Source organism: Haliotis asinina, chromosome 4 (assembly GCF_037392515.1).
Source record: "Haliotis asinina isolate JCU_RB_2024 chromosome 4, JCU_Hal_asi_v2, whole genome shotgun sequence".
NCBI classification, from domain to species: Eukaryota; Metazoa; Mollusca; class Gastropoda; order Lepetellida; family Haliotidae; genus Haliotis; species Haliotis asinina.
This window is the reverse complement of record NC_090283.1, coordinates 55,443,451-55,471,296: the sequence shown is the minus strand read 5'-3', so window position 1 is coordinate 55,471,296 and position 27,846 is coordinate 55,443,451. Positions and strand designations below refer to the sequence as shown.

Below are 27,846 nucleotides of genomic sequence, written 5' to 3'. Positions count from 1 at the left end.
ACCCCAAAAATGGCATCAACACTAAAGCTTAAAAAATACACACATATCTAAAAAACCTGACTTCAAAAAGAATCAAATTAAAAGATACATTGGGCTCCTTTCATCCAACAAGCTTTACTATGGTTAAAAAAATTCTTTTTCTTATTCAGAATAAAATGTGCCTGTCGGATCTGTAAAACAAGAAATAAAATTGGTCTGGCCTACTTTTTGTTCATAAGATGACAGCTTCCTACACTAGTAGTAATGAAAGCAATCTTAATGTTCCACTAATGTTCTCGTCAGGTGCAAGCTGATAATGAATGTGGTACGTACAGGACAGTAGATGTATATTTAATTGGAAGCTGATGGGTGCTACCTATACCACACACATTTACAAGGTGTAATGTGCAGTTCACGTGTCACATTTACCAGGAATTGCCAGTTTTCTGTTCAGAATTACTGCCATAACATGGCTGTCACAACAAACTATAAGTCTACAGTCAACTATGTCTATTACAAACAGACTCGTGAAGGTCTGGGGTAGAATAGGCCTTCAGCAGCCCATGCTTGTCATAAAAGGCAACTAACCATGCTGTAACAGGATCGGATGGTCAGACTGACAGACTTGGTGACACATGTCATTGGTTCCCATTTGTACCATCTATGCTCCTGCTGCTGGTGACTGGATTTGATTCTTCAAAGGCATTTAGAAGTTGGCGTATTAATACAGACAAATTTTATTGATTGCAACTTTTTGAGTTTATTTTACGACGTTTCGGGGCTTATCCTAGTAAATGTCGTCAGGTTGTGCTGAACCGTTAATCCTTACTGTTCAGTTCAGCACAACCTGACGAGTGGGCTAGGATAAGCCCCGATAGGGTCATAAAATAGACTCAAGAAGTTTCAGTCCATAAAGTTTGCCCGTATGATGACTGGATTGTCTGGTCCAGACTCAATTATTTACAGACTGCCACCATATAACTGGACTACTGCTGAGTGCGGCATAAAACTAAACTCACTCTATTACGAACATGCTTATGATGAACTGACGGATAGAACTAATTGCAATTTCTGGTCCATAATCACTAGCTGTAAATATTATTTGAAATACCTATAATGATTATGGTTACAATGAATGGAAAGAATGAGGTCTCCATGAGTTCATTGTGAGAGTTGTTTACTGTACTATTTTCATCACAAAATATTATGAATGATGGAAAAACACTCAACCTGCTAATGATTACATGACTCTGAGAAAATAGTTGAAAATAGGGGGACTCCAGACGTGGAAACAACTATTGTGATAGCTATAGCCTATTGCAACATACTGTTGCCATAGTGATAGTCTATTGCAACATACTGTTGCCATAGTGATAGTCTATTGCCACCAGCTATTGCAATACTATTGCAATACTATTGCAATAGTTTTTCTTTCTCCTTGAGTTATCTCATTTGAAGTCATTACTAAGATGAATGTATAGTTAGCGTTAAAGTAGTGTCAGTCTCTTTTATTAACTGACAAGAAATTTGAAACCCAGATCAAGTATATATTTAATACAAAAACATAATGAAGCTGCAAGTCAGCCCCCAAACATCCTGTATTTTGGTCTGCTGATTTATCAGCTGAAATCAAAAGCTAAAGTATTGATAGTTACATGTTATTCATTTCTATCATCAGTTAATTGCTGAGACTCAATAAGTGCAATCCATTGCTAGTTTGATGCATCGTTACAGCCCTAGTTGAAAAACATGAGTCTTATCTTCAGGTTGGCTGTAAACCTTCTTGGATTCTGCGAATGAGCTTGCCCAAAGTTTCCGAGCCAGATCGCTGCTCTGTGGAAGATGTCCAAAACATATATTTCACCCTAAAAACATGTAACAGTCTTTACAGAACTGAAATTTTAACAAGAAATAGGCAGGCCATGGAATTAAAGTAATTTCAAGTTTTAAAGTACAGTATGGTACATAATTCGATAACTTTGCCGGACCCTAATTTTTTATGATTTTAATGATATCGGTCACCAAATTGTCTCATCCAGGCTTATTTATTTGAAGGGACAGTAGGGTAGCCTATTGGTTAAAGCATTGACTCATCACGCCAAAGGCCTAGGTTCGATTCTCTACATGGGTACAATGTGTGAAGTCCATTTCTGGTGTCCCCAGCTGTGATATTGCTGGAATAGTGCTAAAAGCGGCATAAAACTGACAACACAACACACTCAATGATTTAAAGGCCGCCATCATACAACTATAATGTTCTTGTGTATGGCATTCAAGATCACATAAACAAACCAATAAACTAAACAAAAACTTTGATTTTTGATCCTGTTCCCAGATTCTACAGAGAAAGATGTTATAGAGCATGATGCAGTGCACCGGGCGTATAGAGGAATTCGTTATGGCATGTGAAGAAATGTTTGTAATTATTGTGGAATGGTGTTGACATTCCAGCAGGCTGCTTTTACTGTTGCTCATATTTACTGACATATATTGAGGAGGCAAATGTTGGGAATTGAGGTAGAGGCACTTGAGCAAGTTTGAATTTTCAAAACAAGATGTGAATGAATTGCGTCCATTGCTGAGTGCTCTTCCTCATTCTAAGTTGATGTTTTGTAATGGCCGAGATGTCAGCTACTAGCACTGCATGCTACAGTATACTGTAATGTTTGTCATCTGCCACACATTCCCTATTGGGGTACAAAGTGTAAAGCCCATTCCTGGTGTACCTTGCTATATTGTTGGGGGGGGAAGGAAGGGAGGAGGAGGTTGTTAATATGGACTCTGCAAATGTGCATATTTGTCTTTTTTGGAGCAGTAGTTCGAAACTGTTCACTATTTCTCCACCAAACTTGGCACATAGGTAGGTCTGGTGACGAACTGGTGACTTTTGGTAGTTTTGGAATTCTGAATGAAATATTGTAGCGTTTCTATGGCAACAATTTTTATTTTAACTGAATTTGATGGAAAAGCATGATGGAGGAAAACCTCAAAACATGTCCATACTCCCCTTCCACATTGCTATATATGCCAAAACATTTGACATAAACAAAACCAACAGGCATATTCATGAAGAGTATTTTTCCATTGCAGGGGATATTGGTGACTTGTCTCCTTGCTTACTTTTAGAGGAATTGTTGCATAATTTATTAAAGTGTTGAGGAAAAACGTTAAATGCTTCAGGATTGATAATGTGGCTTCATGTGCCGCAGATACTTGAGTTCCGAAATCTCCACAACAACCTACATTTTTATCTCCAACTTGTCACAACATTATCACCTTTCATGTAAGCGACATGTAATTCTGTCATTGTGAGTCATGTAATGAGTTGTAAGGATAATATCAGCTGTCACCATCAACTGATAGACCAATCACCTGCTGCGTCTGCCCAGCTTGGTGACAGAGCTCTTTAGGCTGGTAATGATATTCGTATTAGAACATCGGTGGCATTTGATTTAAAGGGAATTTCCCATCTGAAGTTAATGGACATTATCTTTTATCATGTGTTCTAAGCAGATAATTGGACCAGAGGAAAGGGAATGAAGAATTTGTATCATATTCAATATTTGATAAATATCATGCATGCTATTCATATAAAACTGTGATCAACATTGTAATCATTAACTGAGATCTTAAATGGTTGTAGTGTATTTGGCTTTTTGCAAGATATTTCATTTTTTAGTGTTAGACCAGTTGCGAGTTTTTAAAGAAATGGGGTTTCTTTTACATTTGTTTCAACTCAAGGTTGACATGTTATGCATGGATGTGAATCAGCTGGAATAAATGTTTCCATATTGATGAGAACTCTCTGCTAAAGGCCAAGTAAGTTGTATATATTTGGCTGTATCATCAACATAAGTTGTGAATCACTGTCAGATAATGATGGCACAGACTATGTAATGTAAGTCTAAATCCAGGGAAATGTCTTCATGTAAAGTGAGCTTTCACAATAAATGTTTTACACTTCAGCGGTAAACTTGACAGATAATGCTTCAAAACGACAGAATCATGCTTGAGGACAAAAAGTGTTGGTAGTTAATGTTCTTTTACTTCCCGAGTACTCATTACTTGTGTTGTACAGTTCTTTTTGAATCCCGGTATAGTCACCTGTGAAGATACAGGATAGCATTGGTCTTCAGCAGCCCATGCTTGTTTGTAAGAGGCAACTAACGGGATCGGTTGGTCAGGCTTGGTTGACACGACATCGTTTCCCAAATGCTTAGATCGATGTTCATGCTCTTGATTACTAGATTGTCTGATCCAGACGATTCTTTACAGACCACAACCATATAGCTGGAATATTTCTGAGTGCATTTAACAATAAGCCAGGCCAAACCAAACCAAAACCTGAGTGTAGTCTTTTCTCAACATCTGTCCATATTGTGGAAACTATCTGGTATTGCTTCCCTGTCCTGCGTTCCAGGTTTTGGTGTTTCTGTACCCTCCGACCAATGCCACTACATTTTTTTTTCACAGCAGAGATTTTGAAATTGTAACAATCATTTGTTTCAAACTTGTGTGTCTTCCATACTCCCCAGTTCATGAGTTCTTTTTCATCATTTCAGATGGTATTTCGGCAAAGTGAGTAGGAATGCTTCCGAGGAATGGCTGCTGTCACCAGGGTATGCCAAAGGAACGTATCTGGTCCGACAAGGAGAGGCATCGCCAGGTAAATGTGCGTTATATCGTAGTAGATGAGGGACAGGGATGAGGACTGTCATTGATGATGCTTCTTGTGGGATGAAAAGAATTAATTAAAGTGACCTTGAAATTTCCAACCAAATTCTGTGGATTTTTCTCTGAATGCTGCTTTTTGCCACCTACAGTAATGAAACAGTTTTCACATGAAGACCGACCCGTGAATGTCCGCAGTAAAATAGGCCTTCAGCAAGCCATGCTTGCCATAAAAGGCGACTATGCTTGTCGTAAGAGGCGTCTAACGGGATCAGGGGTTCAGGCTCACTGACTTGGTTGACATTGGTTCCCAATTTCGTAGATCAGTGCTCCTGCTGTTGATTGCTGGATTGTCTGACTGCTGGATTGTCTGACTGCTGGATTGTCGTACAGACTGCTGCCATATGGCTGGAATATTGCTGAGTGCAGCGTAAACAGTATTGTTTCAATGATCAGCTGAAGATTAGCCTCAGAAATTATGGAACTGTTTTAATTGAGAAGGAGCCTCTGCAAGATGCAAGATCAAGAGCATGCGGCTAGACTTGCTTCGTTTGGACCTGAACAGAACCGCTGGCGCACAAGGCAGAGAAATATTTCAGGGACTGTTAGACAAAACTAGATCAGCTTTAAGTGTATTCAGTTTCAGATGTCATGTTACCTTGGGAAAGAAATGCAAACAGTGAAGTGGCATAACTCCGATTGTCGAAAATAATTATCTGAAAAGCTTGGAAATATGTTATGCATAAGATTAATAGCTTTAAAAAAACTGTGAAAAAATCGAAAGTAATAAAGTGATTATTCTGGATTCATATTTGGTTATTGTAACAAACAAGGTTGTTATTGAGCGGTAGAACTAATTGATAGTCCGCGAAGTGTGTTGACAGAATTAATAGCTGTCTGTCAATGTAGTAATTGATTTTGCTGCAAACGTGTTTGTTTTGTATGATTTCCCTGGTCAGAACTCATGTTTCTATCATGTTGTCATCTATTGATTTCATCAAGTATCCTCATTGTGTAGATGAATATTTCTGTAATTTGACATTCTGTCGAAGTGAAAACGCCAGATGATTATGAGTTTTGTTCCTAGTAATAGTCTTGCTGTAATAAGTTGTTTGGTTTGCTATTTTAGCATGATTGTGTTCATGTTTGATTGGGTATCTTTGAGATATATATGGCGCCAGACTTTCGGTCCTGTGGGGTTTCAGTTTTGGAATCGGTTTCCCTGTAACCTGTGTCAGCTTGTCCTGGTTGTCCATGTTGATGATCATATTCAGTCAACATAGAGCTTTGTATGGCTGGCTGTGGCGATGAATGTCACTCACTCACTCAATTCTGCCAGTGTTAGTGACTGAGTGAGTGAGTGTGAGTGACTGAGTGAGTTTAGTTTTATGCCACACTAAGCAATATTCCAGCTATATGGCGGCGGTCTGTAAATAATCAAGTCTGGACCAGACAGTCCAATGATCGACAGCATGAGCATTGATCTATGCATTTGGGAACCGATGAGTTGTTAGCGAGTCTGACTGCCCGATCCCTGTTAGGGGCCTCTTAAGACAAACATAGTCACCTTTTATGGCAACCATGGTTTGCTGCAGGCCTTTTCTAACCCGGACCTTCACAGGCCAAGAGGTGACTGTTGATAATGTTGATGGTGATAGTCTTGTTGACATATCGCTGTGTATTGGTGGCTGTGGCAATAAACGTCACTCACTCACTCCGTTCTGCCAGTGAATGTTGCATAATGTCACGTTAACCATCTGGCATGGAAGTGCCAGCCAAATGATTGCTTGTGTGAAATAAATATCCAGGGTAAAGAACAAATGTTCATAGCAAGTACTTTGGACTTCCCCATATGGTTTCAATGCCATGGTATTTGGTGTTGATTTTGAGAGAACTTCCTGTAGGTCTGACTAATGCCAGCATGGTATGAATGATTCTCTCATGTTTGATTGACACATGAAGTCCTGGGATAGAACTGATCATCAGCAACCCATGAAGCCTCTCACAGGACCCATGTGGTCAGACTTGCCGACTTGGTTGACCCATGTGGTCAGACTTGCCGACTTGTTTGACCCATGTGGTCAGACTTGCCGACTTGGTTGACCCATGTGGTCAGACTTGCCGACTTGGTTGACCCATGTGGTCAGACTTGCCGACTTGGTTGACCCATGTGGTCAGACTTGCCGACTTGGTTGACCTATGTGGTCAGACTTGCCGACTTGGTTGACCCATGTGGTCAGACTTGCCGACTTGGTTGACCCATGTGGTCAGACTTGCCGACTTGGTTGACCCATGTGGTCAGACTTGCCGACTTGGTTGACCTATGTGGTCAGACTTGCCGACTTGGTTGGCCCATGTGGTCAGACTTGCCGACTTGGTTGACCCATGTGGTCAGACTTGCCGACTTGGTTGACCCATGTGGTCAGACTTGCCGACTTGGTTGACCCATGTGGTCAGACTTGCCGACTTGGTTGACCCATGTGGTCAGACCTGGCGACTTGGTTGACCCATGTGGTCAGACTTGCCGACTTGGTTGACCCATGTGGTCAGACTTGCCGACTTGGTTGACCCATGTGGTCAGAGTTGCCGACTTGGTTGACCCATGTGGTCAGACCTGCCGACTTGGTTGACCCATGTGGTCAGACTTGCTGACTTGGTTGACCCATGTGGTCAGAGTTGCCGACTTGGTTGACCCATGTGGTCAGACCTGCCGACTTGGTTGACCCATGTGGTCAGACTTGCCGACTTGGTTGACCCATGTGGTCAGACCTGCCGACTTGGTTGACCCATGTGGTCAGACTTGCCGACTTGGTTGACCCATGTGATTGTATTTGAATTGCGATGCTCATGCTTTTGATCACTTGATTGTCTGTTCCAGACTTGATTATTTACAGATCTTTAACATATAGCTGGAATATAGCTGACTGAGACATTAAACAACAACCAAAGCAATCCTATTTGATTGATCTTATCCTCTAAATCATCATCTCTGTAGTCACTAAATGGCTGAAATATTGGCAGGGTTACCTTAGATCTTTAATTCTTGGGGTTTTAAAAACTATTTTTGAAAGGCACTTGCTCTGCTATTTTTTATATACTCATCATGATATAAATCAACATCGTATTTGATGAAATTGTTTAGTGGACTATTTACTGAGAAGTAATAAATAGCAAAGAATGAAACTCTATCTTATTATCAGTGTGAAATTTAATAGCTACATTTTGCACTGGTATGAAATGAAATGAAGGTTATTTGCAGTTTGAAACGGTAAGCAGAAATTTTCTAGTAGACACAAACAAGTAAGATACCATTATTTGATTGCCCGAAATAAAAACTGACTTGTCCTGGGTGTCGGGTGATGGGATTTTATAACCCCTGAAATCATTCATCCTTGGTGGTTCAGATAATCCGTATTTGATTTGAGTGATCGTGTAAGGTGTAAATAATACCTACATGACTTAACGATCGTGTAAAATGTAAATAGTCTCTACATGACTTAACGATCGTGTAAGGTGTAAATAATCTTTACAGCATCTGAATGATCGTGTAAGGTGTAAATAATCTCTACATGACCTAACAATCGTGAAAGGTGTAAATAATCTCTACATGACCTAACGATCGTATAAGATGTAAATAATACCTACATGACTTAACGATTGTGTAAGGTGTAAATAGACTCTACATGACCTAACGATCGTGTAAGGTGTAAATAATCTCTACAGGATCTGAACAATCGTGTAAGGTGTAAATAATCTCTACATGACCTAACGATCGTGTAAGGTGTAAATAATCTCTACAGGATCTGAACGATCGTGTAAGGTGTAAATAATCTCTACAGGATCTGAACGATCGTGTAAGGTGTAAGTAATCCCTGCATGACGTGAACAATCTTGTAAGGTGTAAATAGTCCCTACATGATCTGAATGATCCTTACATTAACTGAATGATCCCTATGTGAGTTGTATAATACCCATGTGGTGTTAATGATCCAATAATGGGTTGCATGATTCATCCTTTATTGAACATGCAATGTTTGAAATGATCCATTCTACCAACCAATCCCGTGCTAACGGGATCCCATGAGATTGCAGTTGCGAATGCTCAAGATCAATGCTTATATAAATGGCGCCTTATGCGAGATAGCAGTGAAAGGCGTAGACGGCTAACATTACATGTGTTTTTCCCTAATGTTGGGTATTATTTGGAAGTATCTGGTTTTGGTAATAGTCCTGAGGGGCTAGCTACACATTTAGGGTATTTGCCTTACTGTCGTGACTGTGATTGTCAGGTTTCAATTCGTGTCAGCGAGCTGACCAATGCCACGTGCGAAAATGGGAGACGATACTCACACACCTGGCTACTCCCAACAAACTCAACTACTCAACAACCTGCGGGCAATACAAATGAAAAATTGAAAGCTAAATCTAGCAAAGACGTTAATAAGACTTCAGGTACAACTGAGAAAATGAAAGCTAAGACGAGCAAAGATACGAAAAATTCTGGAGGCTGCAAATCTTCAGAAAGTAATTCTGAACATCATGAACCCACTTCACGCATGAAAGATATTTTGATGAAAATTAAGGCCATGAATTCGGGTGTGAATGAAATGAGGGACAAATTCTCTCAATTCGAGAGGACAATGCAGACGGAAGAAATGTGCCCAATGGATTATGAATATGACTGTGAGTCTCATAATGTGAACTTCGACACTGACTATCAGTACCGGTTAGAGAGCGAAATTCAGCACGATGAGCCTGCTCATGATGAACCCTCGTTTTCTAGTCAGGAACAAATAGATTCAGGGGACAGTAGTTGAAGTAGAGGATGATTTTTTGACTCTCAAAAAATCACTTGGACTTGCACAAGGTAAGGGGACCGCCCTTGATGGGAAGTTGACTGACATAATTTCACCATTGTTACAGAAATTTTGTCTGAAGAAGCCATATATTGCTTTGAATAGTCTGTTTGTCTGAATGGTGTGTTTGATTTTGTCTGAATGGTCTGTTTGATTGTCTGATTAATGTTTGACATTGTCTGATTGGTCTGTTTGATTTTTCTGATTGGTCTGTTTGATTGTCTGAATGATCTGTTTGTCTGAATGGTCTGTTTGATTTAGCCTGAATAATCTGTTTGATTGTCTGAATGGTGTGTTTGATTTAGCCTGAATAGACTGTTTGATTGTCTGAATAGTCTGTTTGATTGTCTGAATGGTCTGTTTGATTGTCTGAATGGTCTATAGGCATAATCTTCTTGTGTATAGGACATTTCTCACAGGCGTTGACCATACCCCCAGAGCAATCAGCAACTCGATCATTTAAACTTGACATTTGGACGTCCGGTCATCTGGTCATCATACATAACTGTTTCAGGTGTCAGAAGTTACGAGTCGTCTTTGAAATTGATTACCTATACTTACGAAATAAACACACCTCATCAGTTTCCCCATCCATTACCCATCCTCCAGCTGAAGGTTGATTCCCCCAGGGTGTGTCGCGATGGTCTACACATGTGGCTATTGCTTGCATATTTCATGAGGCTCGTAATGCAAGCTCTTTGATCTTTGTAATTGTATCGGTTGGTGTGACAGACATTTGTACATTTCATGTGATAATGCATTTATAGGTACCCTCTTGGTGGTGTCTTGTGTTAGATTGCTGTTTGTGTGTGAGCGTTACATTGCTATGAATGTTTAAGATATTATTTCGCTTTGACGTATTTGATGTCCAGGTATTGATTGCTTAATTGAATATATGGATTTGGTGTGAAATGAATAATTTATGAGGTGTCAGTTTGATTTAGCAAACATTTACAAATTTTGTTATCAAAGCAAAGAACCGTGAATAATTATTCATCTTGCAGAAAATTATTAGTGTTGTATACAGTTGTGAGATTTGAAGTGGGCAAATGTACTTTTAATTTGTAATAAAGCTGAAATATGGTATGGTACGGAATGTGTGTGTAAAGAAATACACTAGATGTGGCACAATTGTATAATTAATGTCACAGGGTATTACACAAGACAAGTTATAATGGAGAGATAGGGTATGACATTGAGACATATGATGGTGAGATAGGATATGACATTGAGACATATTGTGAGATAGGGTATGACATTGAGACATGATGGTGAGATAGGGTATGACATTGAGACATATGGTGAGGTAGGATATGACATTGAGACATGATGGTGAGATAGGGTATGACACTGTGATACAGGTATTGCGAGATAAGGTATGGCATTGAGAAATGATATGATGGTGAGATAGGGTATGACACTGAGACATGATATGATGGTGAGATAGGTTATGACACTGTGAGACATGATATTGTGAAATAGGGTATGATATTGAGACATGATATGATGGTGAGGTACATATGACACTATGAGACATGATATTGTGAGAGAAGGTATGACATCGAGAAATGATATGATGGTGAAATAGGGTATGACACTGAGACATAATATGATGGTGAGATAGGTTATGACACTGTGAGACATGATATGATGGTGAGATAGTGTATGACACTGTGACATGATATGATGGTGATGTAGGTTATGGCACAGTGAGACATGATATGATGGTGAGATAGGGTATGACACTGTGACATGATATGATGGTGATATAGGGTATGACACAGTGAGACATGATATGATGGTGAGATAGGGTATGACACTGTGACATGATATGGAGCATGCTAGGTTTCTCTTAGTGAAATGTCTTGTGACACTGTGAGATATGATATGACTGACAGTGAGTAATAGCTCAAAGACATGGTATATCATAGACAGAGAGAGCATAACATGAATGGTACAACTCAGATGTAACATGATTTTCTGAGACATGGTATATAGTGATATGACAGAGTGAGACATGGTATGAAGCAGTGAGATATAGGATTAGACACTGAGACATGGTATTCTACACTGACTTACTGCGTGACAAGTATTACTGATGAGCCACGACCTGACAAATGACCCCAATTTGCATATAAGTGGACACCCTCCAGAACATTCCATTTGAATGAGGGAATCAGGTCGTCATCTAAATATTGAAAAGTTCAATTTCCTCGAGCAAATTGTGTTGTGATTGTGTTATGCAGAACTAAGCTGCTCTGCAAGACACCTGTTAAACATAGCGGTATTCATTTCACGCTACGGTCAGCATGTATTGCATATGCTTAATCACCAATCTACCTGTAGCAACCAAGTGTATTCGTCAAGATTACTTGCCCTGCCTGCTTGTCACAAACATGTTCCTTTCGCTGGTTCATCTAATACTTGTAAAGAAGTATAGAATGACACACTGAGACATGGTATAATACAGTGGGATGTAGGATGAGCTAGTGAGATGTTGCTACACGCAAATGTTCTGATGGTATCACTTAATAAATATCACAAATAAGGTACCCCATATTGTTTGAGAGTCAGTGTTGAGACAAACTTGATGAGTCTTGTATGATATTGTTCTTCCTCTGTTTTCAGACACATATACATTGTCCGTCCGAGACTATGATGAACTCCGAGGCTACTTGGTCAAGCATTACAAGATCTACACAAGCCGATCTGAAGACTCACTCAAGGAATTCTACTTCATTTCAGCTAAAAGAATGTTTCGATCTCTACCTGAACTTGTGAATCACTATAAAGGTAATAGAACGATAACACATCCTTATTTCGCGTAGACTAGGATGGCTACACATCATTAAATAGTGGACCTCTCTGGTCATGTTGTATGTGTTCAAGCTGAAGGGATTCCTAGTTAAATCGTCACGTCGGTAAACGTTATTGTTTCACATTATGAAATGCATTCCTTTCCTCACTTTGTGCCTCAGTTTGAAAAATGGAAAAAAACAAACATTACTGATCTCCCTTCATTTCAGAAATCATTGATGGCTTGTGTTGCAAGCTTACCCAAGTGTGTTCCAAGCCAAGGTCTCTACTGTGGGCAATGGATAGAGGCAAGCAGGACGAATACCTCACACAGAAAACAACACTGGTTCTTATCAGACGTCTGGGAAGTGGGCAGTTTGCAGAAGTCTGGCTAGGTACGCATTGATGAGATTTACAAGTTTGGCAGCTGGTAATCAGAATTTGTTCCATTTAAAATGCTGAAATTACCAATTTTATGACATTTCTTATGATCAGGCATGATGTACACATTTGATGTGTCAGTTGAGGTGCTGATCAACTTTTTCACCTGGGCCTAAATTTTTTCGAAGCCTCCTTAACACAAAGATAATCGTAGGTCAATGTTAAGGTATTGCACATGACTATCTTTGCCCTAAGTAGAACTTTGAAAAATCTAGGCACTCCCACAGAGGGTATTAGGTTAGCTTGGAGGTAAAACCATTTGCAGGACACACTGAAGACCTGGGTCCAATTCCCCACATAGGTACAATGAGGTAAGTCCATTTCTGGTGCAGTGGGCCATGATTTTGCTGGAATAAGTTTTTAAAGTGACGAAAAACCAAACCCACACACTCAACAAACAGTAGGTTTTGCCATTGTTCAAGTATCTGTTTATTTAGTGAAATGTGCTTAAAATAATTTTATGCATGCAGGTTCGCTTGATCTGAAAATATCTTTGTCAGTGTATATGAATAGCAAGACTAAAATCCCATTTATCCTCATGAACAATATGACAAGATGTCGCCATTTTTGACATTTTTGTATTTCAGGAAAGTGGAATTCATCGAAGGAGGTTGCTGTTAAGATGCAGAAACAGGACTGTGTAAGCACGGCAGCGTTCCTGGATGAAGCACAAGTATTAAAAACTCTACAGCATCCGAACATTATCAACATTCTGGGCGTGTGCTGTGAAAATGAACCAATTTACCTTCTCACGGAGTACATGGTTAATGGACGGTTGTCGTTGTATTTGCGGGAAGGAAAAGGGAAGGATCTTGCGCTCAGTCAATTATTGTGGATCGGTGCACAGGTATTGATCAATATGTTTACCGCGTTTTCTATATCAAAGTCTTGGTAGTTACACTTATGAATCTCTGAATGGGACAGTGGATGAATTGATTAGGTGAATCTCTCAGCAATGATTAAATTGTGTTCTTGATTTTATCTCACTCACAGGTTAATTAATTGTCTTCCACAGTTCTTTATGTTATTGCAAAGGAAATTAGAGTCCAAGGTTTTCGATGTGTATCTATATTTTCTTGTTAAACTTACAGAAGTGGCCTTGATCGGCCTTGACATCTGCTGTTTGATCTCAATAATCCTTGAATTGTTTTCCCTGCAGTGCATTTTGCAAGGCGTATTAATATTGCGTATTAAGAGCAGATCTTGAGTATTTTTTCATCAAACCTGGCACGTGAATAGTTTTAGTGGTGATTTGGTGCTTGTTATACAAATGTGTTATACAATGTGCATTTGTTATCACACTTTCTCAGTAGAGTACAGGGTCTAGTATTTTCGGGGTTGAGTCCCATGTGGGATTTAAACCCACACTCTCATTGTAAGTCACAAAATCGCCAGTACTCAAAACTGCTAATCTAACCTACGCATCCAACACAGCAATGGAAGTCTGATGACTGGTAGTTTTGGTCACATACCGTAAATCTCTGACAACTGGTAGTCTTGATCACATACTCTGTGTAAATCTCTGACAACTGGTAGTCTTGATCACATACTCTGTGTAAATCTCTGACAACTGGTAGTCCTGATCACATGCCCTGTGAAAATCTCTGACAAGTGTAAATTGGCATGGCCTTTTGATAAATATATTTTTCAATCTGCTTTAGTTTCCATAGCAACCACTTCGACTAAGACTGAAAATGCCAGCATTGCTGGTTTTTCAAGCAGTTCACAAGAAACATCCAGTGTTCCTGGAACTAAACTTGCAAATAAAGAGGTCTAGTGATGAACATAATCTTTATAGTTTGCAATTTTTTTCATTATATATTCAGTTTCAGCGCATAACAAATGATAACATTTTTGGGGATATTGATGACTTTGTCCTGTGTTGGGTTTTTTTCTTCATAACTTTTTCAATATTTCAGATTGCTGATGCGATGGCCTACATGGAGAAGGAAAAGTTTGTACATAGGAACTTGGGAGCTCGAAATATTCTGGTTGGGGAACACAACAAAGTGAAAATAGCCGGCTTTGGAATGACCAAAGCTACGGATGATCCTGATTTTAACTTCAGGAGAGGTAGGAATCAAGGTATTACTGGAAGAGGGAAGAAGGGAAGCGTAGACTAGTCACCTGTGTTGATCTGTCACGTAGACTACTCACCTGTGGAGATCTCATCGTATAGACTAGTCACCTGTGTAGATCTCGTCTCATAGACTAGTCACCAGTGTGGATCTTGGCACTCTTCCTGTGCATTGTCCTAGTAGTTCTTGAATATTAGTAATGGAAAGATGGATGAATAAATTCTGAGTTTGAGCCCTATTTTTCAAATAGATAAATAAATTCATGCCTAAAATTAGAGCTGTCCTGTTGTAAAATCTTTCTATTGATGTATGTTTTTCATTTCTGGAATAGTGAAAAGTTGCATGTAATAGTTTTGAGCTATTCTGTCATTCTCTGTTTTTGTTGAATGAAAATATGTACATATTACTTTGGAGCCTGACATAAACTGTTCTTTCTATGACTGGTGGCTTCCATATTGATACAAGCAATTACCTCTTTAAACATAAGTCTAACCAGGTTTGCTGTCTTCATGTGGTGAAGTCCTTTCAAATGAAGTTATGAAACTTGGAATAGGTCTTAAGAAGATTTTTAATTCCTTTGTGAAATGTCACAAGGTTTGGAGGGTGGGGTGGATGGGGACATTGCATAGGATTCCTGTGACAAATGGCAGATTTATTACTAGTGATTTGGAGGTGATTTGGCTGTCTTTTCTATTTTATGTTATTCATATCTGAATTTTCTTCTCCATAACAAATAGAAACGAACATATCAAATGAAAAGCATATACAGTCATCCCTCGCAATAACGCGTTTTGCGTTGCTGCAGATTCGGTTAAACCGTGGGGTAATCCGTGGCTATCATAAAAAGTTGAACTGCAATCACACCCCTTCACGAAATCAAACATAGCTCATCAGCAAATCTGCTGTTGCACTCTGCTAAATAATGTAAACTAGTGAAATTCAGTGCGGATGGCAACTGACAGTGTTTATTGTACATATCCATTGTGTTTCAGACACTTAAAACATTCAGGGTCTTCACATTAATAGTCATACCAATGTCATAGCTGTAACTTATGAAAGACAAGACATGTCATCAGTCGAGTTTTCCAACGAGTACTTACAGTGTCAACTGTGATGCAACACACCACGCTAAAGCTTGATTAACACAGTGAAACGAGAACGTATGGTGTCAGTAAACACATTTTATTTGATTAAATTCAATCCCATTTCTATTCGTTGAAACTGTTGACAGAAACAATGGAGACACCGTGAGAGAATGGCATTACCCCATTCCACACACGTAACAACTTCCGCTTACTACAATCGTCAGGGTCCATTTTTTGCACCTACCGCAATAGCACCAATTTCACATTATCCTTAGCTACTGCAAGCAGATTATAACCTCGTAATCCATGGATTCCAAGACCAGTGTTATTGACTCAATAAAGTCATTTTTAACAATTGAATGGCCAACAAAGTTGCAAGTACCGCGGGAAGTCAGCAGTGACTCGTCAAACTGTCTCCTGCATAAAATGTGTCAAGACAGGTATAATCATATTTTCCAAGGACATAACAAAACTGCTATTTCGTGTATTGTGCCCAGTCAAAAATATATTGTATTGTTGAACGTGGAAATAAACAAACTTTGAAAATGGAAACATATGTATGTACAGGCAACTTGCAATGAAAAAGACATGATAATTTAGTAGTGTTCCTGTTATGCTACCTGTTATTCAACTAAGCCAGAAATCGCGATCAGTTATGCAAAGATGATTTGGTCCAATGTACCGGTGATTCAGGTAAAAACGGTCCTATAATATTACATCAAAGAATTTCTGTTCCATGATCAGAATATTTTATATATTAACCAGTTATTGTGATATATATATATATATATATTTATATATGCTATATTTTGCTATGTGGTTAGTATATAATGCATGTCATAGGTACTATAACGCAGGGGGTCATCCGTGGACCCTAAGACCCACATTATGGCAAGGGATGACTGTACTTGCTTCAATTTATTATGACAATTAGCAAGGGTATTGTCTGATCTGAGGTATCCAAGTCATTGGTTTAAATATGCAGTTAAGTATCTTAATGTTATGTGTGTTGTGTAAGATTGATGACACTGACAGATTTGGGGATGCCTTTTGATTCTGGTAGATCTTAACTTGATACGTTAGTCAAATAACTAATGAGATCATTATTTTAGGCTCTGGTATCACGTTAACGAAATAAAGTTATTCTCAGTATTCATTTTGAGTTACCCACATTTATGAAATATTTTTGCTTAGAATTTTATTTGAAAATGCATGTGAAATCCTTTTTGAAAAATATTATAGAGTGAATCAAATTACAACTGAGTGTTGTTTGTGCAGGTCTGAAGATGGCAATCAAGTGGATGGCGCCGGAAGTATTATTATATAACAAGTACAGCACAAAGGCAGATGTGTGGTCCTTCGGTGTCGTGCTGATGGAGATTCTCACATATGGCAAGGAACCATATGAAGGTGCGTTCTTGTGTAACATCTGATGGGAATAGCATGTGGTCTGTACCCACCTTGTATGTACTCACCTGGTCTGTACGCACCTGTTCTGTACCCACCTGGTCGGTACCCAGCCTGGCCGGTACCCAGCCTGGTCAGTGTTCACCTGGTCGGTACCCACCTGATCTGTACACACCTATTCTGTACCCATTGGGTCTGTACACACCTGATCTGTACACACCTATTCTGTACCCATTGGGTCTGTACACACCTATTCTGTACCCACCTGATCTGTACACACCTATTCTGTACCCATTGGGTCTGTACACACCTATTCTGTACCCACCTGGTCGATACCCAGCCAGGTCAGTGTTCACCTGGTCGGTACCAACCTGATCTGTACACACCTATTCTGTACCCATTGGGTCTGTACACACCTATTCTGTACACACCTGGTCGGTACCCAGCCAGGTCAGTGTTCACCTGGTCGGTACCCACCTGATCTGTACACACTTATTCTGTACCCATTGGGTCTGTATACACCTGGTCTGTACACACTTGATCTGTACTCACATGGCATTCCTGTGCAGGCATCTAGAAACCTTCCACTCCTATCATGTTACTATTGGACTTTGCAAGTTGTTGTGTAGATATTTGATGGTATATCTTTCTTCTTCAGGACTCCCAAGCAAGGAAGCCTTCGAACATGTGCAGCAAGGCTACAGGATGCCCAAGCCAGATATCTGTCCCCTTGAAGTGTATGAAGTCATCCTGACCTCCTGGAACACTAACTCTCACTCGCGGCCATCATTTGACTTTCTTAACACTTTCTTACACGACTTCGGCAGTTGATTCTGCTGACAAGCGTGTAGGGATTATATAGCCAGTAAATTCGTCCTGCGTCGATCGCCTAAGGGCAAGCACATTATGTAGCTAAGACTTGGAGAAGGTCAAATTCTTTGCTTGTGTCGGTAACAACACAAAGGAGAAAGAGGATAAATATTGAAGAATGAAGCATTTTAGGAAACGATGTGGACCGAGTTGGTGACTTGACCCAAGAAAGTTGTGATTGAACTATCATCTGTGTTGTGAAATACTTGGCAGCACCAACGTATGTGCTTTAAGACACTGAATCATCTCAATGATGTGTTCACAAGACCGTACAGATTATTGTTCTTCAGTTTCCGTTATAAAAACCTTGTTCAAACTCAGTTATTGCATTTAATGGAAGGAAGCGCTGTGAGGTGGTGACTTCATGGCACAAGGGAGGTAACTCAGCCAAATACGACATGCACAGACTGTCGGTTCCAAGATTGTTTTGCATTTATCTGTATCAAATAAATTCATCAATGACACTGTTAAAGTGGACGCAAGTCATATTCATATTGTTCAATGTCATGAAAATGTCAACATATTTCAAGTATAGTGATTATAAAGGGGTTATCACCAAACTCTAATTTTAAAAGGAAACATATTTTACAATGTGTTTTGAAAGTCATCTTAGGGGCCCATTTTTGATATGTGTACCAGAGACACGCAGACAAAGATAATTCAGAAGGATTTCTTTCTGCTGGAACCTCAATGACATCATCCTTGAGCAATGAGCAATCATGTAATCCTTGCTCAAACGCAGAGATGCCAACCTCTGCGATTTAATCGTAGTTGCTATGAATTTTAACTTCAAACTACGCCAATATGATTCCACTAGAAATCTTACGAAATTTGAATAAAATGCATTAATATTCAGATATATAGACAAAAAGATATATTTTCAACACTGAAATACATTCGGACTTCATGTGCCTTCCATTCATCATATTTAATGACATATTTGAACTGGAATGATTGCAAGAAACAAACACAATTTTAGTGAAGCTGATTTCAATACCTTTGTGATTTGACACATTTAGTTCTTGCGGAAATAATTTAATCATGTGACCATAATATCATTCATTTTTCCCAGAATCCATCATGATTTTGTTTATTTAGTTAACTACTAACTTTATGGTCAAACTACTGATTTTGAACGTTGAAACTACTATTTGCAACACTTTGGGGTTGGCATCTCTGCAAGTGATTGTTTGCTATCCTCATGTGAATGGGAGACTCAAATTTGTATGATTTAGTGTCAGTAGTTACCAGCAGGAAACTCTCAACTTTTCCAACATTTCGAGTTTCAAGCACAATTGAATAATGTGACAATGTGACAATTAATATTTAACATATAGGGCACTTGAGTTACACAATGGCTTTTGGGTTATGTACATTGGCATTCATCCACAGATTTGACATTGGTGAAGCTGTGGATTTTCTCCTCACTTTTCAAAAAACACAATTTCCCAAAAGTTTATGTTTCTGGTTATTTTTATGCAAGAAACAGTGAAAAACAGTTATAAGAAGCTAAGCCATCACTTTATATTGAGAAATTTGCTTTAAGTATCTTTTATTTCTTTTCTATATTTTTTCAGGAGTTCAACGTTCTGGCACGTTTCTTATTTCTAGAAAAACATTTCTGCCATTGAAATTGTTTATGTAGGTTTGACTTTAAAAATTATTGAAAGAAATTGTGTCGTTATGTTCGGAAATATGCTGCATGATTGATAATGTAAATGTTCCACTCACACCTCTGAATAGAGCTGTTCCACTGAGAAAACCAGTCGTTTGTCTACTGTGATTAATCCCTAAGTCTGGTTTGACATTAGACCCAGAAATAAGATAATTCTTTTTAAAAATATTCACCTGAAGAAAGAATATCAAGAATGATCCCAGAACATTTCTTATTCCAAGAACTTGCCAACTCATTCTAGAATGGGTCTGGTCTTTTAATTCTTATTTATTCTTTGGAACAGACCATCCAAAGATGTATCCAGCGACCTTTACATTCTGTTTTCTATACGAGGACCCATAGTTGAAACTGCATTTATGATTTTGGGTTTGAAATACCCCTACAAGTTTGTTCAGGCATAAACATGACATTTCACCTCCTTCATCTGTCTATCATCAATTTCCTGTCTGTTTATTGTGTCCAATTTCCATCCTTTTATGTAAATACTTCATCTGTATATAACCCATGAATCATATTGAAGAGACAGTTGTAAATTGCTTGTGAACATTGCAAATAGCAACTTGATATTGACAACCGTCATTACTTGCTTACTTAATTATGTAAATTTATGCAAAATAGATTGGTTAATATCCAGGGAGTACTTCTTCGATTTGTGGCAATGTATTTGAAATAGATTGTTCATGTATAGAATCGATATTGTTAACACAAGCCTGCATATTGTGTCCATGGTTATCTGATGCTGATGAGTTAACTCACAGACTGTCCAGGTAAACTGAATTTAAATATTTGCTCAGAAAAGACCAGTGAAGAAGAAATTTTTGACAGATAATAAAACCGTTTGATGAAATTCTTCTTTAACCAGTGGTATGAAATTATGACCAATATGCAGCGATATTCAGCTGTAATGGGGCTGACAATTTGATAAGTTTGGGGAGAGAGGAGCCGACATATTATTGAAAAAAACATGGTGTCTGAAAATGCTGGAATAAATGACTGTGTTCAGACAGTTGAAATTTACAAAAAAAGAACCAGTTGTGAAATGTTTTGTTGGAAAAATACATTTAGGCTTGTAGTTCTAATTATATATATATTTGTTTTTTGTAGTTGTAATGAAAAATTGTCTTGTGAGTCTCACGCCTTAGTTTAGCAAATGGTCAGTTCCTTGGGAAAAAAGGGCATTTCATGTGAATTATCACAAGTTCTGATACTGTGCTCAAGGCATCATTGATCCAAGTCATTATGATCCGAACACCCAGCTCATCTGCATAATTATTGTTCAGTGTTCCACAGTGTATATACTAGCTAAGTGATATCGTCTGTATCTCACACTAGGTGTACATATTCCGTGTTTTCTGTGCATATAACATCAGTACTGTATGATGTTGTTACAACCTCTAACAGATGCATACTTGAGAATGGTTATTGTGCTGGTGTATAAAATATTCATCTTTAATTTAACTTACCACAGTGTACATGTACATACAGATGGAGAGAAAATATTAGGTTGATCCTTTTAATATGGATAGTAGGAAGTTTCTATGTAATGTTTACATTTCTGAAGCAATTTTAATTCAGAAACCTATGAACTATTGAACTATAGGAAGGAAATTCTGCAATATATGTTTTTGTGAAAGATGTATGTCAAAAACAAGCTCCATGTTCCGAGGAAATACTATATTTTTCTAACTCTTTAACTTTGTGGCAAATTTGTGCCATTTTTAGAATTTTCTTGTTCTAGTTATGAAGTGATTTTAGAGCTTCAAATTCTTCAAAAAATGTTCAATATGTTTGACACATTTGACATTTATTCATGTTTTACAATGTTGATTTTTTTCAACTTGAGTGTATTTTGAAAGATGTGATCTTCAAAGCTCCTAAACAGCATGAACAGTGAAGCTTATCTGCAAACTCGTAATGAAGTGTTCGATCTCACGTTGAAGCTATTGATAGAAATATGTTTTATTCTTAAATAAATGTTCTTATGTCAAAATCAGCTTGAAATAATGGATGTTCAGAGAACAGAGTGGTTTAGCTTTTGCCTTAATGGGTGTTATCCATTCTCTCAATGATTATCTTAATTATCCTTTTTTTGTGATGTCATTCATAGTTGTTTGTTCATTGCATTATTTCTGAGATAAATTATTTCTAATTCAGTTTAAAGGGATTGAATCTGAACAATAATGCATATTTGTAAATAAACTCCTCTGCATGGTTAGTTCCATGGAGACATGTATAAATGATGTCTGTACCAAGTCAATCTTATTTCTGGTTTAGTTCCCAGTTAACAGAATCATGTGCATATTTGTGGATCTAGGCTGTACCTAGGGCACTTGTTATGTTGTCACCAAATGGTCAGTGATTGAACACTTGTGATGTTGTCGCCAATTGGTCAGTGATTTGCAGGTCACTGTGAAGTTGTCACTGATTAGCTAATTGATATGTGTCACTTGAGCTTTAGGTGAGTCTCTCAGGCTTATTGCCACTGTAGGTTATACTTAAATCATATCAATGTCAGTGTCTCATCATTGTGTATAAAATGTTACAGAAGCTGAGATATGTTGTAGTTTTTTTGTTCTGAAGATAATGTGCATTGCTACTGGCAAACATGGATAAGTTGGACCAGCCAAGAGAACACAAAGTGGGCGGTACATCGCAATGACTACACTTATACTTAGTCTCTTAATATATGTAAGTTTGATAGTAACACACAAACCCATTTTAACTGAAAAGGAGAACCCAGGGAACCAGAGATCTGAACTTGAGGAAATCTAGACTTGCTACAGTTAAGGCTTTAGAGCACTACTGAGGAGGTTTACCAGTAGGCAAAATAATGTGGTTGAGGGACTGAGACAGCCTTGCCAATGAGCAAATCCATTTGGTCTGTAAAAGGGAGAGCAGATAAAGGCTAGTGCATGTGCAGTGTATGACAATGACATTGATTCTGCGCCAAGCTGCACATGCCTTGCTCATAAGACTCGCACATGGTCGGTGTAGCAACTACACTTGATTGCGGACAACTTGGGTCTCCTTCACTCACGATGGCAAGCACCAGTGGGCAACAGTTATACATGCTAATACAAGTTAATTGTCAGGTCGTTGCTCAACTTGTCCTTGTTTGCCAGTATGTGTTGATTCCCAAGTTAAAACGATCAGATCACTTACTCTGAAGAATTTGGTGGGAAACCAGCTACTACTGGGGCAGTGGGGTAGCCAAGTGGTTAAAGCGTTCGCTCATCGCACACAAGACCCAGGTTTGATTCCCTACATGGGTACAGTCTGAGAAGCCCATTTCTGGTAGTCTCTTGCTGTGATACCTAAAGTATCTAAAAGGAGCATAAAACAATACTCTCACTCACTCCTTGTTCATATGGATAAGACGGTTGGAAGGAACTGCCTGTCAGACAGTTATTGAACCATATTAGCTGTAAAGTGGTTTAAAACTCAGGCGCTCATTCAGTGTTAATAAAGTTCTTAGATTAAAACAAAATTCAAAGGAATTACCTGCAATACAAAATAAAGTGACAGCGCAAATTCAATAGCAATGCAATATCAACGCAGTGTTTATAACAGTAAAGATATTCCCCATCGATCTGCACAATTGGGAACCGATGACATATGTCAATCAAGTCAGCGAGCTTGACCACCCGATCCCGTGAGTCAACTCTTACCACAAGTATATTCGACTTTTAAGGCAAGCATGGGTTGCTGAAGGCTTATTCTACCCCGGGACCTTCACGGGTCCTCATTGTGTGTTCAGAAAGATGATATGTTTGATGGGCATTTTAGAAGTATGGCGAGTCACAAGAAAATATGATTCTTCATGGATAACAACTTTTATGGTGCTTGATGCGTCGTTTCAGTATGGATTCATATCTTGTATATTTAGGTCATACTTCCAAATATGTACCAGTGTCGAGCGCATATGTCCTGGCATGCATACTGTTTCACGCTTCGCGACCCAATTCACTGCGCATGCGTCATGAGCGCAGCGCAGCACAGCTTTTGAAACCACTTTTCCCCCAGCGCAGGGGGAAATTTAGTGAATCGTATCAAAGACGTATATAATATACGTCTTTGATCGTATGAACTCCGATTTCGCGGGGTTTTTTTTCATCTTTATAGGTTGAATTGGCAGTTTTGATTATTTGTTTCGATAAATGCATACCGAAAGGTAACGGAATCTGCAAGGTGTGTTTTACGTTGCATGTGACTGGGTTTTTTTTTCAGTCGTTATTGATAGTCATTAGCAACATCAGTGTGTTTTCTGATGAAAAAGCATGTCGACCAAACGTACCTAAAAGGCAGACGTAAAATTTCCATATGACATTCATGATATAGACTGCCATAACGTAGTCTTTCCTCAACGCTCGACACCATCAAAACCGACTAAATTGAACAACTCAGCATCGAAATTGCCGTTATCAACAATGGAGAACTATGGTTTTTCATGAACCCGAATTTGTGTTTCGACAGTCGATGGCATAGTGAGAGTATGGCGAGGGCACGGGGAACTGTTTTCCAATGAGTCTATTGTTGAAAGAGACTCGTGGGGTAGTCCGAGCATCATGGTGTGAAGTGCAATCGGTCTTAACCAGGTAACTGACGCCGTGGGGATGGAGAATCTCGGTCCAGAATGAAACAATGACGAGACATATGCTGTTTCCACTGACCATGTAATAACACCCTACGTTGAACTGCAATGTAGACGTTACAAACGTCCCAGCAAGACTACGCTCCTGACCACTGGAGTTCCTAAGAGATCCTAATTAGAGTGAATTAACGTGTGTGCTTGACGAAACCGCAATCGGCGCGACGTTTCTTTTGTGGTTCAGTATATATATATTGAAGAACTTGTTACGTAACGCATTATTAACCACGTGTCTATCCTGACGAACTGTGGTGACTCTGGGATGACCTGGACGTCCCAGGGATGTTCAATTGGGGACAGGTCTGGGGACTTAGAGGGCAAGTCCAATGTCTGGATACCGTCTTGTCGGAGATAAGCGGAGACAATTCGGGCCCGATGTGGTCTGGCATTACCATCTTGGAATACAAAATTTCGGCCGATAACTCTAGCCAATGGAGCCACAACAGGACGCAATATTTGGTCAACGTATCGCTGACGAGTCATGGCTCCGTTAATGATGACCAAATTTGATCGTCTGTCATGTGGAATCTCACCCCACACCATGACACTACCACCTCCATATCGATCATGGTCAAGAATTGCTGCTCTGGCATATCGCTTTTCGCTCCGACGCCAACAACGTTTTCTGCCATCTGTGAATCGTAGGCAAAACCTTGACTCATCAGAGAACATGGTGTAACGCCAGTGGCGCATAGCCCGTCCCTGATGCTGCCTAGCCCATGCCAATCTTTGGCGCTTATGGTGAGCTGAAAGGGTGACACCCTTAAAAGGCCGTCTTGCTTTCAGACGAGCTTGATAGAGTGGGTGTTTAACGGGTGAGGTTGAAATGCGTTCCCTCCCATTACGACTACTCTCCAACTGGACTACTCATTAAATACTCAAACTTAATGGACGACTGATTTCTAATTACTACCTGTCACCCCTATCATGCGACTCTTGGATCAGTTCATTTTCAACAAAAATATAAACACACGTGTAATCTCATGTTTATTTTACATACAACACATTACACATTTATCACACATTTATCACATAGCGCATTTAATTTGTCGCATAGCCAAAATAGTCATCACTGAATGTTGCTAGGTACAGGTATATCATGTGCACAGTGTTCAGTCTAATTTCAGCAATCTTCCTGCAGCGTCCACGAACTCCAAGGGTGTCTTCTGGTTGTTCTGCAGCTGGGTCTTCAGGTTCTGCAGACGAGTGTCCAGTTGAACATACTTCCTCTTCCTGGGTGGAGGGTTGGCACCATGCATCATCTGAGCAAGCAGTCTTCTGTTTGAGGATTCCAAGGACTTGATGGTGGAGATGAAACTGAAGATGTTGGGATGACAGCGCTGCACAGTTTGGTTCAGGTGATGGTGCCAACCCTCTAGGTGGTTGTTTGTTCTCGGCCCTTCAGTGTTGTTGTGGTTCCAGACAGCAATGGGGAATCTAGCACCGAAGTCCACCCAGTTGTTCACGATGTAGTCTTTAAACTGCTCGCACTTGGCATAGCCAATAGGGCCGTCATTCATGCAGTCCACCCACACATCTTGGACATTCCCTGCAGGCAACAGTGCCAGTGCAGCAGCACGGCGAACCAAACGTCCAACTTCAGGGTTGTCCTTATAGGCACGTACAAGTTCCAAGTCCTGCACCTTTCTCCAGACACACTGGGAGTAGTGGAAATAACAACCTCGGACTGCGGTGGTAGGAAACTCTGCGTGAATAGCCTGGTGCACAGGATACTCGAAGTCTACCTGGATGACGTCTGGGCTGAGGGGTCTTCCTACTCTGTCCTGGGTAACTTCTTTCAGTTGCTGGAACAAGCGAGTGTAAGTCTCTCGGCGACGGTCTGGTAAGAGGCAAAACATGAGGGGAAACATCTTGCCGCCGGCCATGGAGTGGATGACATACAGCTGGTGCCACAGTCCTGGACAAGAATAGAAAGTGCCATCCATATACAGAATGTTCGCTTGTTGGGCCATCTCAAGTGTTTCATCCGTCGCAAATACAAGAATCTTGTCTTCTCTGCCACTGTTAACTGCCAGGAATCGGCGACCGTCTTTGGTGTTAGCCCAGGAACCCTCTATGTTGACCGATGCTAGGTCCTTTGGAAGTGCAGGCGTTGTCTTGCGTCGGTGACGATACAGTCCAGACTTCACAGAGCACAGGGGCGGGACAGTGGCGGCAGCTTCTACAGGGATGTTGTTGATTTCGTCGTTGTAGATTTGTTGAATTGCAGTCGTTTCTTCACGGGAGCGCTTGCGGAGGTTGCTGATCAACTTCATTGATGTCTCATCTTCTGGTGGGTGGTTGTGTGCTCCTGTAACAGTACGAATGAATTCGCCAACTGTAGAGATGTTTCCTTTGCATCCAGTCTGAGCACATCTCCAGTAGACTGCAGTATCTCCAGTGCGGTTCAGCTTGTATCTATAGCTCTGATGTATAACCTGCCGGGCTCCTCTCTGTGATATCACAAACTCTGCTCTCTGAACATTCGCCATAGTTATAACATGAAATTTCCATTCCAATCTTATATAGTTAAGTTTTGAAAAACTGAGACGTTGAGACATTTAACTCTCTACTACCTCTTGCTACTACTCCTTTGTTTTGCATTGAAGCTTGTTTGTTTGTTTATACAAGAATACTTTGATCAGTTCTTTTAAGGATCATCACATACAGAACTTTAAAGATGCAATCAGATAAAACTAATGTTTGTATAAACAAATAGCTGATCAAACAAGTGAGGATTATCAATCCGTCCTGTTTCCTGGTTATTTAATTTATTTTTTTTTAAATGTTATGTTCTTTACTTAACTAAGTCAGTGGAATGAGTCCATTATTATAAAGGGTGCCTAATTGAAATGAGTATTTCAACAGTAGTCGAGTTGGGAAGTAGTCCAGTTGGAGAGTAGTCGTATTGGGAGGACACCCTTCCAGTGAGGGAGGGGCCGATTTAAACCTATCGCGTAGAGCAATTAACGTAATGAGACGATCCTGTCGTGGTGTCGTTGATTTTGGTCTACCACGCCCAGGTCTTGTTGCAACCCCACCCGTTTGACGGTACTTATCCCACAGGCGTGAAATTACACTTTTTGATTTACCCATCTGCCGGGCAACTTCACATAATGATGTCCCCCCTCTCTATCATCCCCACAATTCTCCATTTTGTCGCTTCACCGAGATACTGCCTCGGAGGCATTTCTGTCAGTAAGTGTCAATGTCTATTGCATTAGTGATTGCGACTTCTCCAGTACATTTACAGGAGTTACCTTCTGTATGCACGTGTAGCACGTGCTGGGCATGCATTATGCGAAATTCCCTTGTCATTGGATGTTGCGTTTGGGAGATA

General features: G+C 39.7%; 2 protein-coding genes across 6 annotated transcripts in view; one reads left to right on the top strand and one right to left on the bottom strand.

The window, feature by feature from the left end:
- LOC137281695 (tyrosine-protein kinase Fgr-like) overlaps positions 1 to 22,410 on the top strand; it is a 111,575-nt gene extending 89,165 nt beyond the window's left edge. For 2 of the 5 annotated variants that reach the window (XM_067813107.1, XM_067813103.1), the window contains exons 3-9: positions 4,542 to 4,645; positions 12,135 to 12,299; positions 12,533 to 12,697; positions 13,331 to 13,590; positions 14,663 to 14,816; positions 17,185 to 17,316; positions 17,972 to 22,410. In XM_067813107.1, coding sequence (XP_067669208.1) covers positions 4,542 to 4,645; positions 12,135 to 12,299; positions 12,533 to 12,697; positions 13,331 to 13,590; positions 14,663 to 14,816; positions 17,185 to 17,316; positions 17,972 to 18,144 — 1,153 coding nt within the window. In that variant the 3' untranslated portion in view covers positions 18,145 to 22,410. Of the gene's footprint in view, positions 1 to 4,541; positions 4,652 to 12,134; positions 12,300 to 12,532; positions 12,698 to 13,330; positions 13,591 to 14,662; positions 14,829 to 17,184; positions 17,317 to 17,971 lie in introns of all 5 variants that reach the window. The other 3 variants (XM_067813104.1, XM_067813106.1, XM_067813102.1) reach the window with 2 other exon arrangements.
- A 3,208-nt stretch (positions 22,411 to 25,618) lies between these two features.
- LOC137281014 (uncharacterized) lies at positions 25,619 to 26,998 on the bottom strand. The gene has a single exon (XM_067812176.1). It carries the CDS (start codon positions 26,996 to 26,998, stop codon positions 25,619 to 25,621), a length of 1,380 nt encoding a protein of 459 aa, XP_067668277.1.
- Between the last annotated feature and the right edge of the window lie 848 nt (positions 26,999 to 27,846).